This window comes from Monodon monoceros, unplaced genomic scaffold (assembly GCF_005190385.1).
Source record: "Monodon monoceros isolate NGI ecotype Baffin Bay Population unplaced genomic scaffold, NGI_Narwhal_1 Super_Scaffold_1, whole genome shotgun sequence".
Lineage (NCBI taxonomy): Eukaryota > Metazoa > Chordata > Mammalia > Artiodactyla > Monodontidae > Monodon > Monodon monoceros.
In genome coordinates, this window is record NW_021703765.1 from 25,621,900 (window position 1) to 25,637,343 (window position 15,444).

Consider the following 15,444-nt stretch of genomic DNA (forward strand, 5'->3'; position numbering starts at 1 on the left):
TGCTTTGGCTATTCAGGGTCTTTTGTGTTTCCATCCAAATTGTGAAATTTTTTGTTCTATTTCTGTGAAAAATGCCAGTGGTAGTTTGATAGGGATTGCACTGAATCTGTAGATTGTTTTGGGTAGTAGAGTCATTTTCACAATGTTGATTCTTCCAATCCAAGAACATGGTATATCTCTCCATCTATTTGTATCATCTTTAATTTCTTTCATCAGTGTCTTATAATTTTCTGCATACAGGTCTTTTGTCTCCTTAGGTAGGTTTATTCCTAGATATTTTATTCTTTTTGTTGCAGTGGTAAATGGGAGTGTTTTCTTGATTTCGCTTTCAGATTTTTCATCATTAGTATATAGGAATGCCAGAGATTTCTGTGCATTAATTTTGTATCCTGCTACTTTACCAAATTCATTGATTAGCTCTAGTAGTTTTCTGGTAGCATCTTTAGGATTCTCTATGTATAGTATCATGTCATCTGCAAACAGTGACAGCTTTGCTTCTTTTCCGATTTGGATTCCTTTTATTTCCTTTTCTTCTCTGATTGCTGTGGCTAAAACTTCCAAAACTATGTTGAATAAGAGTGGTGAGAGTGGGCAACCTTGTCTTGTTCCTGATCTTAGTGGAAATGCTTTCAGTTTTTCACCACTGAGGATGATGTTGGCTGTGGGCTTGTCATATATGGCCTTTATTATGTTGAGGAAAGTTCCCTCTATGCCTACTTTCTGCAGGGTTTTTATCATAAATGGGTGTTGAATTTTGTCGAAAGCTTTCTCTGCATCTATTGAGATTATCATATGGTTTTTCTCCTTCAATTTGTTAATATGGTTTATCACATTGATAGATTTGCATATATTGAAGAATCCTTGCATTCCTGGAATAAACCCCACTTGATCATGGTGTATGATCCTTTTAATGTGCTTTTGGATTCTGTTTGCTAGTATTTTGTTGAGGACTTTTGCATCTATGTTCATCAGTGATACTGGCCTGCAGTTTTCTTTCTTTGTGACATCCTTGTCTGGTTTTGGTATCAAGGTGATGGTGGCCTCGTAGAAGGAATTTGGGAGTGTTCCTCCCTCTGCTATATTTTGGAAGAGTTTGAGAAGGATAGGTGTTAGCTCTTCTCTAAATGTTTGATAGCATTCGCCTGTGAAGCCATCTGGTCCTGGGCTTTTGTTTGTTGGAAGATTTTTAATCACAGTTTCAATTTCAGTGCTTGTGATTGGTCTGTTCATATTTTCTATTTCTTCCTGATTCAGTCTTGGCAGGTTGTGCATTTCTAAGAATTTGTCCATTTCTTCCAGATTGTCCATTTTATTGGCATAGAGTTGCTTGTAGTAATCTCTCATGATCTTTTTTATTTCTGCAGTGTCAGTTGTTACTTCTCCTTTTTCATTTCTAATTCTATTGATTTGAGTCTTCTCCCTTTTTTTCTTGATGAGTGTGGCTAGTGGTTTATCTATTTTCTTTATCTTCTCAAAGAACCAGCTTTCAGTTTTATTGATCTTTGTTATTGTTTCCTTCATTTCTTTTTCATTTATTTCTGATCTGATTTTTATGATTTCTTTCCTTCTGCTAGCTTTGGGTTTTTTTTGTTCTTCGTTCTCTAATTGCTTGAGGTGCAAGGTTAGATTGTTTATTCGAGATGTTTCCTGCTTCTTAAGGTGGGCTTGTATTGCTATAAACTTCCCCCTTAGAACTGCTTTTGCTGCATCCCATAGGTTTTGGGTCATTGTGTCTCCATTGTCATTTGTTTCTAGGTATTTTTTTATTTCCTCTTTGATTTCTTCAGTGATCACTTCATTATTAAGTAGTGTATTGTTTAGCCTCCATGTGTTTGTATATTTTACAGATCTTTTCCTGTAATTGATATCTAGCCTCATGGCGTTGTGGTCGGAAAAGATACTTGATACAATTTCAGTTTTCTTAAATTTACCAAGGCTTGATTTGTGACCAAAGATATGATCTATCCTGGAGAATGTTCCATGAGCACTTGAGAAAAATGTGTATTCTGTTGTTTTTGGATGGAGTGGCCTGTAAATATCAAGTTAAGTCCATCTTGTTTAATGTGTCATTTAAAGCTTGTGTTTCCTTATTTATTTTCATTTTGGATGATCTGTCCATGGGTGAAAGTGGGGTGTTAAAGTCCCCTAATATGAACGTGTTACTGTTGATTTCCCCTTTTATGGCTGTTAGTATTTGCCTTATGTATTGAGGTGCTCCTATGTTGGGTGCATAAATATTTACAATTGTTATATCTTCTTCTTGGATTGATCCCTTGATCATTATGTAGTGTCTTTCTTTGTTTCTTCTAATAGTCTTTATTTTAAAGTCTATTTTGTCTGTTATGAGAATTGCTACTCCAGCTTTCTTTTGATCTCCATTTGCATGAAATATCTTTTTTCATCCCCTTACTTTCAGTCTGTATGTGTCTCTAGGTCTGAAGTGGGTCTCTTGTAGACAGCAAATATATGGGTCTTGTTTTTGTATCCATTCAGCCAATCTGTGTCTTTTGGTGGGAGCATTTAGTCCATTTACATTTAAGGTAATTATCGATATGTATGTTCCTATTCCCATTGTCTTAATTGTTTTGGGTTCATTATTGTACGTCTTTTCCTTCTTTTGTGTTTCTTGCCTAGAGAAGTTCCTTTAGCATTTGTTGTAGAGCTGGTTTGGTGGTGCTGAACTCTCTCAGCTTTTGCTTGTCTGTAAAGGTTTTAAGTTCTCCATCAAATCTGAATGAGATCCTTGCTGGGTAGAGTAATCTTGGTTGCAGGTTTTTCTCCTTCATCACTTTAAATACGTCCTGCCAGTCCCTTCTGGCTTGCAGAGTTTCTGCTGAAAGATCAGCTGTTAGCCTTATGGGGATTCCCTTGTGTGTTATTTGTTGCTTTTCCATTGCTGCTTTGAACAGTTTTTATTTGTATTTAATTTTTCATAGTTTGATTAATGTGTGTCTTGGCGTATTTCTCCTTGGATTTATCCTGTATGGGACTCTCTGTGCTTCCTGGACTTGATTAACTCTTTTCTTTCCCATATTAGGGAAGTTTTCAACTATAATCTCTTCAAATATTTTCTCAGCCCCTTTCTTTTTCTCTTCTTCTGGAACCTCTATAATTTGAATGTTGGTGCGTTTAATGTCCCAGAGGTCTCTGAGACTGTCCTCAGTTCTTTTGATTCTTTATTCTGCTCTGCAGTAGTTATTTCCACTATTTTATCTTCCAGGTCACTTATCCGTTCTTCTGCCTCAGTTATTCTGCTATTGATCCCATCTAGAGTATTTTTCATTTCATTTATTGTGTTGTTCACTGTTGTTTGTTTCACCTTTAGTTCTTCTAGGTCCTTGTTAAAGGTTTCTTGCATTTTGTCTATTCTGTTTCCACGATTTTGGATCATCTTTACTATCATTATTCTGAATTCTTTTTCAGGTAGACCGCCTATTTCCTCTTCATTTGTTAGGTCTGGTGGGTTTTTATCTTGCTCCTTCATCTGCGGTGTGTTTTTCTGTCTTCTCATTTTGCTCATCTTACTGTGTTTGGGGTCTCCTTTTTGCAGGCTGCAGGTTCATAGTTCCCGTTTTTTTTGGTGTCTGTCCCCAGTGGCTAAGGTTGGTTCAGTGGGTTGTGTAGGCTTCCTGGTGGAGGCGACTAGTGCCTGTGTTCTGGTGGATGAGGCTGGATCTTGTCTTTCTGGTGGGCAGGTCCACGTCTGGTGGTGTGTTTTGGGGTGTCTGGACTTATTATGATTTTGGGCAGCCCCTCTGCTAATGGGTGGGGTTGTGTTCCTGTCTTGCTAGTTGTTTGGCATAGGATGTCCAGAACTGTAGCTTGCTGGTCGTTGAGTGAAGCTGGGTGCTGGTGTTGAGATGGAGATCTCTGGGAGGTTTTCGTCGTTTGATACTATGTGGAGCTGGGAGGTCTCTTGTGGACCAGTGTCCTGAAGTTGGCTCTCCCACCTCAGAGGCACAGCACTGACTCCTGGCTGCAGCACCAAGAGCCTTTCATCCACATGGCTCAGAATGAAAGGGAGAAAAAGGAGAGAGAGAGAGAGAGAGAGAGAGAGAGAGGGAGGGAGAGAGAGAAAGGAAGGAAGGAGGGAAGGAAGAAAAGAAAGAAGATAAAGTAAAATAAAATAAGATAAAATATAATAAAGTTATTAAACTAAAAAAATAATTATTAAGAGAAAAAAAACGGATGGATAGAACCCTAGGACAAATGGTGGAAGCAAAAGTATACAGACAAAATCTCATACAGAAGCATACACATACATACTCACAAAAAGAGGAAAAGGGGAAAAAAATCATAAATCTTGCTCTCAAAGTCCACCTCCTCAATTTGGGATGATTTGTTGTCTATTCATGTATTCCACAGATGCAGAGTACATCTAGTTGATTGTGGAGCTTTAATTCTGAGGCTGCTGGGAGAGATTTCCCTTTTTCTTTGTTCTCACAGCTCCCCGGGGGTTCAGCTTTGGATTTGGCCCCGCCTCTGCATGTAGGTCGCTGGAGGCGTCTTTTCTTTGCTCAGACAGGACTGGGTTAAAGGAGCCGATTCAGGGGCTCTGGCTCACTCAGGCCGGGGGAGGGAGGGTCACGGAGTGCGTGGCGAGCCTGCGGTGGCAGAGCCCGGCGTGACGTTGCACCAGCCTGTGGTGCATTCTGCGTCCTCCCGGGGGAGTTGTCCCTAGATCCCGGGACCCTGGCAGTGGCGGGCCGCACAGGCTCCCCGGAAGGGGGGCGTGGATAGTGACCTGTGCTGGCACACAGGCTACTTGGTGGCGGCAGTAGCAGCCTTATCGTCTCATGCCCGTTTCTGGGGTCCGCACTGATAGCCGCGGCTCGCGCCCGTCTCTGGAGCTCCTTTAAGCAGCGCTCTTAATCCCCTCTCCTGGAGCACCAGGAAACAAAGAGGGAAGAAAAAGTCTCTTGCCTCTTCGGCAGCTCCATACTTTTCCCGGACTCCCTCCCGGCTAGCCGTGGTGCACTAACCCCTTCAGGCTGTATTCACGCCGCCAACCCCAGCCCTCTCCCAGAGCTCAGACCGAAGCCCGAGCCTCAGCCCCCAGCCCCGCCCGCCCCAGCGGGGGAGCAGACAAGCCTCTCGGGCTGGTGAGTGCCCGTCGGCACCGATCATCTGTGCAGGAATCTCTCTGCTTTGCCCTCCGCACCCCTGTGGCTGCGCTCTCCTCCGCGGCTCCGAAGAGCCCCCCCCCCGCCACCTGCAGTCTCCGCCCGCGAAGTGGCTTCCTAGTGTGTGGAAACCTTTCCTCCTTCACAGCTCCCTCCCACTGGTGCAGGTCCCATCCCTATCCTTTTGTCTCTGTTTATTCTTTTTTCTTTTTCCCTACCCAGGTACGTGGTGGTGGTGGTGGTGGTGGTGGTGGGGTTTCTTGCCTTTTGGGAGGTCTGAGGTCTTCTGCCAGCGTTCAGTAGGTGTTCTGTAGGAGTTGCTCCACGTGTAGATGTATTTCTGGTGTATCTGCGGGGAGGAAGGTGATCTCCACGTCTTACTCTTCCACTATCTTCCCGGAAGCCGTGAACCGAATAATTGTTATGTTTGGTTTATGTGTTGTGTTGAGGGTTGGTTTTTTTTTTTTTGGCTGCGTTGGGTCTTTGTTGTGGCATGTGGGATCTTTTTTTATTTTTTATTTTTTTTTTGCGGTTTATTTTTTTTTTTGGCTTCTCTCTAGTTGTGGAGTGCACATTTTCTGTCTCTAGTTGTGGTGTGTCGGCTCCAGGGTACGTGGACTCTGTAGTTGGTGGCACATGGGCTCTCTTGTTGAGGTGTGCAATCTCAGTAGTTGTGGTGCACAGGCCTAGTTGCCCGCAGCATGTGGCTCTTAGCTCCCCAACCAGGGATGGAACCCGTGTCCCCTGTACTGGAAGGCGGACTTACCAGCACTGGACCACCAGGGAAGTCCCTGAGGGTGGTTTCTTTACTGCCAATCCCAGCAAGAAGGCTCCAGGTGTCTATTTCTGTTTAATCACTGATTTTTAAGATGATATTCAGTAAGTCACTTAACTCTTTTGTTGCCGGTTAAACAGCTAAAGCCTAGGGCCAAAACAAACAAAAAGCATTACTTTTGTCTCCAAGGTAAAATGTGTTACTTTATTTCACCTTTGAACAGAGCCATTTGATTCCATTTCTGTACTTCTTACTTGGTTTATAGGCTTTTTATGGAAATTCTCAATGACTGTTCTGATGTGGATGAGATCAAATTCCAAGAAGATGGTTCTTGGTGCCCAATGAGACCGAAGAAAGAAGCTATGAAAGTATCCAGCCAACCATGTACAAAAATAGAAAGTATGTGCAGAATGGCAGCAGAGAGCAAAACGATGAGACTTGTGTGATGTTATCGTTAGCGTTAACTTTGGCCATTAGAGCTACCATTTGGAGCTCAGTTTGCTCACTTTATCTTTTGATCGTCTATTACATATGTAATTTCTCCCAAATGATTTTTATTCTTAAGTGTGCTAAAGTTTATACCACATTATAATCAGTTTTTTCATAGTATATTTTTCATATATAAAGTAAATAAAACAATCACCTAAATCATTTTATTATTTTTTATTGAAGTATAGTTGCTCTACAATATTATGGAAGTTATAGGTGTACAATGTAGTGACTCACAGTTTTTAAAGGTTATACTCCATTTATAGTTATTGTAAAATATTGGCTATATTTTCCGTGTTGTACAACACATCCTGTAGCTAATAGTTTGTATCTCCTGCTTCGCCACCCCTGTAATAATGCCCGCCCCTTCTCTCTCCCCACTTGTCACCACTAGTTTGTTCTCTGTATCTGTGAGTCTGCTTCTTTTTTGTTATATTCATTAGTTTGTTATATTTTTAAGATTCCACATGTAAGTCATATCATATAGTATTTGTCTTTCTCTGTCTGACTTATTTCACTTAGCATAATGCTCTCCAAGTCCATTCATGTTCCTGCAACTGGCAAAATTTTGTTCTTTTTTATGGCTGAGTAATATTCCATTGTATATATTAATACATATATATACCACATTGTCTTTATCCATTCGTCTGTTGACACTTAGGTTGCTTCTATATCTTGGCAGTTGTAAATAATGCTGCTATGAACACTGGGGGTGCATGTCTCTTCTCGAATTAGTGTTTTTGGTTTTCTTTGCATATATACCCAGGAGTGGAATTGCTGGGTCATATATGGTAGTTATATTTTTAATGTTTTAAGAAACTGCCATATTGTTTTCCACTGTGGCTGCACCAGTTTACATTCCTATCAACAGTGCACAAGAGTTCCCTTTTTTCCACATCCTCTCCAACATTTGTTACTTGTGTTCTTTAAAATCATTTTAATATATGGTGCTTGTTACAACATGAAAAATTATAAATGACATTTCTATGGACACTTATTTGGAACTTCTCATTTAAAAAATTATTTATTTATTTTGCACACTGTGCAGCATGCAGGATCTTAGTTCCCTGACCAGGGATCGAACCCATGTCCCCTACATTGGGAGCACGGAGTCTTAACCACTGGACTGCCAGGGAGGTCCCTCAGAATTATTTTTAGAGCACCTATTGGAGGAACCCCAGGTGGAGGTGTGGTTAGAGAGGCTGTATCATCCATTAATGGAGAGTGGGGGAAGATGGTCATAGGTTAGTTGGTAAAGAAGTGAACTAATTGTTTCCATTGCCTTGTGGGAAGAAATTTGACTATTGCCTTGGTTACCTAGGAATTATACTCAACCTTCAACTCCCTGTGCTGTCTGTACCCTGAGTGGGGAAAATAAAGGTTGTTTGAGAAATTGAAACTGATAGGTGAACTTAGTTTCTTTTTATCTGACATAGTCCAGTCACTGCGTTTGAGTTTTGTGCTGACTATATTTAACATTCTAATAATGTAATGAATAATAGGCGTTCAGAGTAAGAAGAGAGGAAAAAGTAAAGGATTTATGTCAATATTAATCATTCTCTTGTGATTGTTACTGAACCTATGGGTGGAATGATCAGGGTCTTCCTCATCCTTGAGAAAAGTAGTGATTTAGTTAATTAGTTGCTGCTGCTTTTCCATTATCAAGTAGCATGCATTTTCTACTAAATAGATTGTAGTAGAATGGTGAGTCAACTCACCACTCTTTGAAATGGTGAGTTAACATATCATGTGAGACTATTGTTGTGGGCAGAAAGGAGAACCTAAGTAGATAGCTGGTAAGAAAAACTTTAAATGAGTAACTTAAGTGAGATGTTTGGGGTTTTTTCCACTTATCAAGGTGAAAATTTTATCAAGTTCTTGCTTATGGTGCAGAGCTTATATATTCTTTGATGTGAGCACCACTGCTTTGCTAGATTGGAAGTATGATTCTGACTTAACCCTACCGCATGTCTGTGAGAATACACAGCCCGTAAAGCTACATACTCTTGTCCATGGCCGGAGACCAGCCCCTTAACTCCGGATGTCTGTGTATAACATGAGTCCTCACCTAGGGAGACAGTGTGAGGTGCAGGATCTGTGCAAATCTGTCGCAGTACTGGGGAGATAACGCGGAGTGTGCCATCTGAAAGAGGCTTTCGATCTTCTCACAAGGCATAGCGCTCACCCTGTCTCCTAGGTAAGCAGTCATTTTATAGACAGATGACTGGAGTTAGAGAGTTGGTCTCTGTCCGTGGGACAGAGTATGGGCTTTATTGGCTGTGTATTCTCCAGGATGTGCTACACAGTTAAAACTCTTATGGTTAGAGCTCGTGTTACACCTTTGACTTTTTTGCCCCTCTGTTCCCTACTTGCAGCTGCAGGTGTCCTCAGTAAGCCTTGTTCAGTGACTGTAGCCAATGAGGCAAGCAAGAAGAAAGTGGATGTCATTGACCTAACAATAGAAAGCTCTTCTGATGAAGAGGAAGACCCTCCTGCCAAAAGGAAATGCATCTTTATGTCAGAAACACAAAGCAGCCCAACCAAAGGGTTTGTTAATTTATAGTTCACTATTGTTTATTACACTTGGAACTAACTATTCTTGGGTTAAGTTTGTAAATGTCTCTTTGAGAGTTGCATAACCATATAGGGCTATTTTAATTTGCCTTTTGTTCAGTTGAAATATTTTCAAGTGAGCATGTTGTTTATAGGAAAGCAAATTTTGATGAAGAATATATTCCCATCTTTGGGAAGTGAGAGTTGAAACCTTCTCATGTCTAAATATTTATTTCAATTTTGATACTTTTTGTTATTTTCTTGAATCTATTTGGAAGGAGTAAATTTGGCATCACAGACCAACATGAGGAAGCCAAGTGTGTGGAATTGGGAATCTGACAAGTGTAGATTCCAATTTTGACACCATTGCTTACTCATTCTGTGATCTTGGTTGAAATATTTAACTTGTTTGAGCCTCCTTTTCCTGTTCTGTACAATGGGGTTAAATAATGCCTACCTCATAAGATTAAATTCAGGTTTCAATAAGATAATGAAAGAGCTCAGCCTCAGTGTCAACCACATGGTCATTGTCTCAGTAAAAAATTGATTGCCTTCCCTTCTCACCCTCTCCAGGGCAAAATATGGGCTAGTAAATGCAGTCTAGCGTTTATTTATGAGTCATCTGGCAGAAGCTGTTGCTGACATATAGTGAGTGACAGGTTTGAGTATTTAGCAATAGGTGCTTCTTAGAGATTTTGGAACCTGCAGGAAAGTAGCGGGTTCTCTTGACATCCATGAACATATTGTTTCAAACTTGAGTATGCCAGCCTTATCTTTTGGCTTCTCATAGCACTTCTTTTCTCTAATGGCTTTATTGGGGTATAATTTATATACCATAAAATTCTCCCATCTTAAGTATTCAATTGTACAGTTCAGTGATTTTAGTAAATTCATAGGGTTGTATAGTCATCATCACAATTCAGTTGTAGAATATTCTGAACAGCCAGTAAACATCTCTCATGTTCATTTGCAGTTAATCCTGATGCACACCCCAAATCTAGACAACCATTGATCTTTTTATCTCTATAAATTTGCCTTTTCTAGACATTTTATACAAGTGGAGTTATATCCTTGGTGCACTTTTGAAACATTCTTTTTTTATAGTTACTTTTGAAACCAGGAGAATTAAACTTTTTGTGCTGCCTTCTTCATTGTTAAAATGCTTATATTTCCAGATGTGATTTATGTATCACAGTAAGGGTATTTTTTGTTTGTTTGTTTTTTTAGTGGAACAGAAAATGAAATAAGTATTTCAAGTGGGATTTTTGGGGGGTATGCTGATCATTTATTGTTCCTTTCAGACAATTTGTTTGGCACTTCTAGCATTTAAATAATAAAAAATGAAAATGTAATTTTGAAATGTTTACTAAAGTGGAGAATCATGGGAATGAATACTTAGATGTGGTATTTCCAGATTTTACTCTCTAATGAAACTCTTTAGAATATGCTGGAAAAACATAGGTTGCACAGTATTATAGTTAGATGGTTTCCTGCCAGGTTGAAGGGTTGTGCGTAGTGATATGAACTCATGAGTTACTGTGATCGTAGAGGGTGTCTCTGGTGGCTCGCCATAAGGGTCTACCCTCTATGTTCCTTTCGCACATTTTTACCAATACTTGATGAGGACTCAGAACTGGAGGAGTGGCACGTACATTGGGTGACAATCTGAAATGACTTCAACATGCAGAGGAATCAGGACAGTTCACACCTGTGGTCAGCTACCGTAGAGATAGATGTAAGTCTCCTCATCGAGGTTAAAAAGAAAATAAAAACTAACATTGTGAGTATAAGGTAGAAACTTTTGACTAAACCAGCAACACATGAAAATTTTGGTTTAAAATGTCCGTAAATTGCAGCTTCCCAGCTCATTCCACAAAGTTGACATAACTCTTAATACCCTAACTAGACTTACGCATTAACAGCCAAAAGAGAAGAACCATTATGAAACAGGAAGTTAGGAAGTTCAGTGAAAATTCTGAATTCAGTCTTAGTAAATTATTTAATAATACATTAAAATGGCATCCATTACCACCAAGTAGGGTTTATCTAAGAATGCTTTATTATTAGGAAATACATTGATAAAATGGATCTTGTCATAGGACAACAAGTCAGCCCTCTATATCCATGGATTCGGGTAACCATGGATCATCACAAATACTAGGGGAAAATTTTTTTTTAAGTTCCAAAAAGCAAAATTTGCTCTTTGCTGCCAGCAACTATTTACATAGCATTTACATTGTATTAAGTATTATAAGGTAATCTAGAGATGATTTAAAGTATATGGGGGATATGCAAGTACTACACCATTTTATATAAGGGATTTGAGCATCCATGAGTTTTGGTATCTGTGGGGGGTGGGAGAGTCCTTGGAACCAATCCCCTGTAGATACCAAGGGATGACTGTATATAGTCATTTTAATAGATGGTGATATTCCATAAATTAATGGCCATTCCTGATAGAAACTCTTTGAAGTGTCAGAATTCACTTAATGGTTTGAAGGGTTCACCACTTGAGCTGATTTGTTCTTAGACTGCATTAATAAATGAAGCAGTGTCCAGGATACATACGCATGCCAGTTTTGTTCCATTTTTAGGCTAGAAAACTCACTTAGACCATTTTAGTCAGGGCTGTCATCAAGAAGGGTATTAATGAGAGCAGCCAGAGGAGGGAAACAGGATGGTGAATAGTGGAAACATAGCCTGATGGATGAATGGGTCTAAGGATTGAAGCTGTTAAGCCAGGAGAAAAGAATATGTTATAGTTATCTTGTAGTTCTTGAACGGGAGTCATTGATGAACTGGGTTAAGTTTATTCTTTGTTATAACATTTGGCAGATCTAAGTCCAATGGAGGAAAGATACATGGAAAAACTTCCCGTTGGAGTTTTCTGAACACTAAGAAAGTTGATGTTTTGTGCTAAAATCACATTTTCTGTGTTAAGAAAGAGTGGATGCCACCTGTCCAGGTGTCACAGTGGAGACTCAGGCTATGGTTATATCATTTCTGTAATCCCTTCCAACTCTTACATTTTTATCTCCTGGTTTTTGTTCCTGGTCATTCTGTTCGTATCCTCTCTTTTGTGTCAGCATCTAGAAATTTTTTCTGAGGTGTAAGTTTATCATAGGACTTCTTGGTCAATGATAGTAAGCAAATGGGAAATAGAGGAAAAACAGGAAAACTTACTTTAAGTTACAGTCTAAAATTCAGGTGAGCAGTTATTTTTTAAGAGGTATTGTTTTTGAAAAAAATTATTCTTATAAACAATTTTTCAAAGCATCAAGAATTAAAAAGCATTCTGTTAACACTTTGATGGTAATTCTTCTAGCCTCTTTCCCTGCATAGCCTTTCAGAAGAAATTGGCACCTTAATCTAAGACTTTCAGGAAACCTCTGCTATTTTTCTAAATTAAAAGATAATTTTAAATATTATGTCCCTACCCCATGGCTGGGAAATTCAATGACTGCTTTGTCATTAATGAGGAGGTATTCTAAAGACAGGAAACAAAGATTAGAAATAGATTAAGAATCATTAGCAAAATTGAATCTTTTAAAATATTTTTATGATCATAAAGTGGGAGCACCCAGTGAATTTCAGGTTTATGGATAAAAATTCAAGTTACTGAATTTTCAGACATGTAAGTTAGGGCCAAGTATGATGAATTCAGTGATCTAGTACACAGTCTAGAATACTAATGTTTGCTGTCTAGCAGCATGCCAGCAGTTTACCTTTGTGCTGTGATACTATGGATACAGCTATAAAAATTTATATATGTACACATACATATTGTACACATAAAGCCTGTGTGTGTATTTGCCAATCCTGTGAGGAGGGAGTAACAAATATTAAAAGTTTTAAAAAATGTTTTTATTATTTTATAGCATCACATACCCACAATTCCACCAGACATAGCCATTTACATTTCTCCATGGTTCCTGTTATTCCGTATCTATAAATACATCTTTTTTTGCATAGGCATCAGAATCATTTACCTTTCTGAATGTGGTCTTTGTGAAGATTCTGATTAAAACAAAAATCTTTCTACCAGTAGGTAATTTGATAATCCTAACAAATGATGGATTTCACCCATTCTATATAAAGTTGAATTTGTATTAATGGTTACAAAGTTCAGGTAATAGGAATTAACCTACACTAAATAGTTTGATGTTTGCTGAGATTTTAGATATTGATTTAATAATTTGTACTGTCAGTGGATTGTGACATTTTCATGTGTTGTGACAGCATTTTGTATTGGAGAAACAAGGAATAGTTGTTTAATCACTCAAAGTTTCATGTTATGAGAACAGAAGATATGCAGTGGTTAAGAGTTACTGTGGTTAAAAAAAGAATTAAAAAAAAAAAAAGAGTTACTGTGGTGACATGTGCATTGGGACATTGACCTTACTCCTCTACAGATGGAAATAAAGGGGCCAGGGTAGGAAAATGAGTTTTATTGTTGTTTTCTATAAATCTGATCCAGGTTGAAAGGTCAGTTCAGGATCAAGACAAAAGACAATCTCCAGTGTGAGACATCAAAGGACAAGAAGAGGGAGCAAGAGGAAGGCAGCCATTGTCTTTTTCTTGTAAACTTGAAATTTTTCTTTTCATTTCTTTCAGTGTCAGAGAAAAAGTGACAGATTAAATGTACCTTTAAGTAGGAACTTTTTAAAATAAATGAAATCATATGTATGTGTGTATATTGTATGTGTGTATATATATATGCACACACATACATATATATGTATACAAACACACACACACATATAGGTCTTCTTCAAAAGCTTGCATCTTAAAAAATATATATATGATTAAGATATTAATACTGTGAAACAACCATAATAATCAGAGCCACTTTTTAAACCCCCTCCTTAGTACTAACATATACCAGTGTCTCCATTCATTCATTCATTCATTCATTTATGGCTGTGTTGGGTGTTGATTGCTGCACGCAGGCTTTCTCTAGTTGCGGTGAGCGGGGGTTACTCTTCGTTGTGGTGCGAGGGCTTCTCATTGTGATGGCTTCTTTTGTTGCGGAGCATGGGCTCTAGGCACGCGGGCTTCGGTAGTTGTGGCTCACGGGTTCTAGAGCGCAGGCTCAGTAGTTGTGGTGCATGAGCTTAGTTGCTCCACGGCATGTGGGATCTTCCCGGACCAGGGCTCGAACCCGTGTCCTCTGCATTGGCAGGCGGATTCTTAACCACTGTGCCACCAGGGAAGTCCCTGTCTTTTTCCTTCTTATCCCCATCCCCCATCCCCCCCAATTTCTGATACACATTCCTGTGTGGGAGGTAGGATCATTTGTAATTTGAAAACACTTTTGGTGATTTTTTGTTCTACTTTCATCCTTGTAGAGGACCAGTGTCTTCAAACCTCCAGAAAAAGATGTGCTTTAATATAACATACGTACTTGAGCTCATCTCAGGTTTTCTCTTTCCCCCTCTGGAGTCTACCTTTGTGGTTTTAGGTTGACAGGTAACACTGGAGGCCAAGAAACCTTCTGATTCTAACCGAGGCAGGTTGCTCTTTTTGTCCATCTTCATCTACATCTGGAAAATGTGTTTTGAAATATGAGGCTTATGTTACCATCTCAAGCATGTTATATTTCCTTTGCCTCCCAAATGGATCAGTTTAAGATTCCTGAACTCTGACCTATGTTATTTATTTGCTTTTCTGAGACTAGCAGTTGCCAGCACAGCCATGTGTGTCCTCTCAAGATGACTTCATTTTCCTCCTTTCCAACAACATCTGTATTTTTGACGAATAGTACAGAATAACAGCTAGACAAGAGCCTCATGTTATAATGGAAACTGGTTTTAGAGGGACTCCAGTGTTTAAATAGGTGGTGATTATTTAAGTGGTTTGAGATTTTTAATTGAGGTTATGAAATAGTTTTGTCAGTTGTTTAGAGTATGAAGAATGTCATGCAAATATGTCATCATTTCTTATTACTAGTATTTAATAATCTGAGCAATAACAGGAAGTTTCAACCAAGGGAAAGGACGCCTAGAGGTCCTACTTGTCATCTCAGTCTAACTTTGATGGTTGTACTGTTTCTGTCAGTTGTGCTTCATCTTTGTAGTGGTCCCTTCCAGCTACAGAGCTCTGTGCCTCTCTTATTAAGCTCACGGTAGTTTACTGGCAGCGCTTTGGAATGCTGACCTTAATGTCCTAATGACCTAATGTCCCTCTGTCCCCGTCCCCCACCCTCCTTTTTTTTTTTTTCAGTTTAGTAAAGTTTTGCTTTTCAAAATGTACAGTGGTGGGACCTGTTTATGCATCTTTACTGGCAGCTGGGGCATCTCCACCTTTGGTGTTCCTGGTATAAATTATTTGAACTCTGTGCTTTGAAACTGGTTTAATGGGTCCTTTACTGAGCAGCTCCTGAAGGGCTGCCCTGGCCAGGGAACTGTGAATCTTCAGTCTCTCAGAGACAACAGCTGGGGTTTTAAGCTTATAGTCAGGAACTTCCTTACAGAGCTTGTCTTATGTGGCTTTGTCAAACAAGAC

General features: G+C 39.3%; 1 protein-coding gene across 5 annotated transcripts in view; it reads left to right on the forward strand.

Annotated features, from left to right (window-relative positions):
- Nucleotides 1-15,444, forward strand: part of PIAS2 (protein inhibitor of activated STAT 2) — a 98,797-nt gene that overhangs the window by 67,424 nt on the left and 15,929 nt on the right. For all 5 annotated transcript variants that reach the window (XM_029220839.1, XM_029220845.1, XM_029220825.1 and 2 more), the window contains exons 10-11: nucleotides 6,164-6,297; nucleotides 8,763-8,934. In XM_029220839.1, the coding sequence (XP_029076672.1) occupies nucleotides 6,164-6,297; nucleotides 8,763-8,934 (306 nt within the window). The remainder of the gene's footprint in view (nucleotides 1-6,163; nucleotides 6,298-8,762; nucleotides 8,935-15,444) is intronic.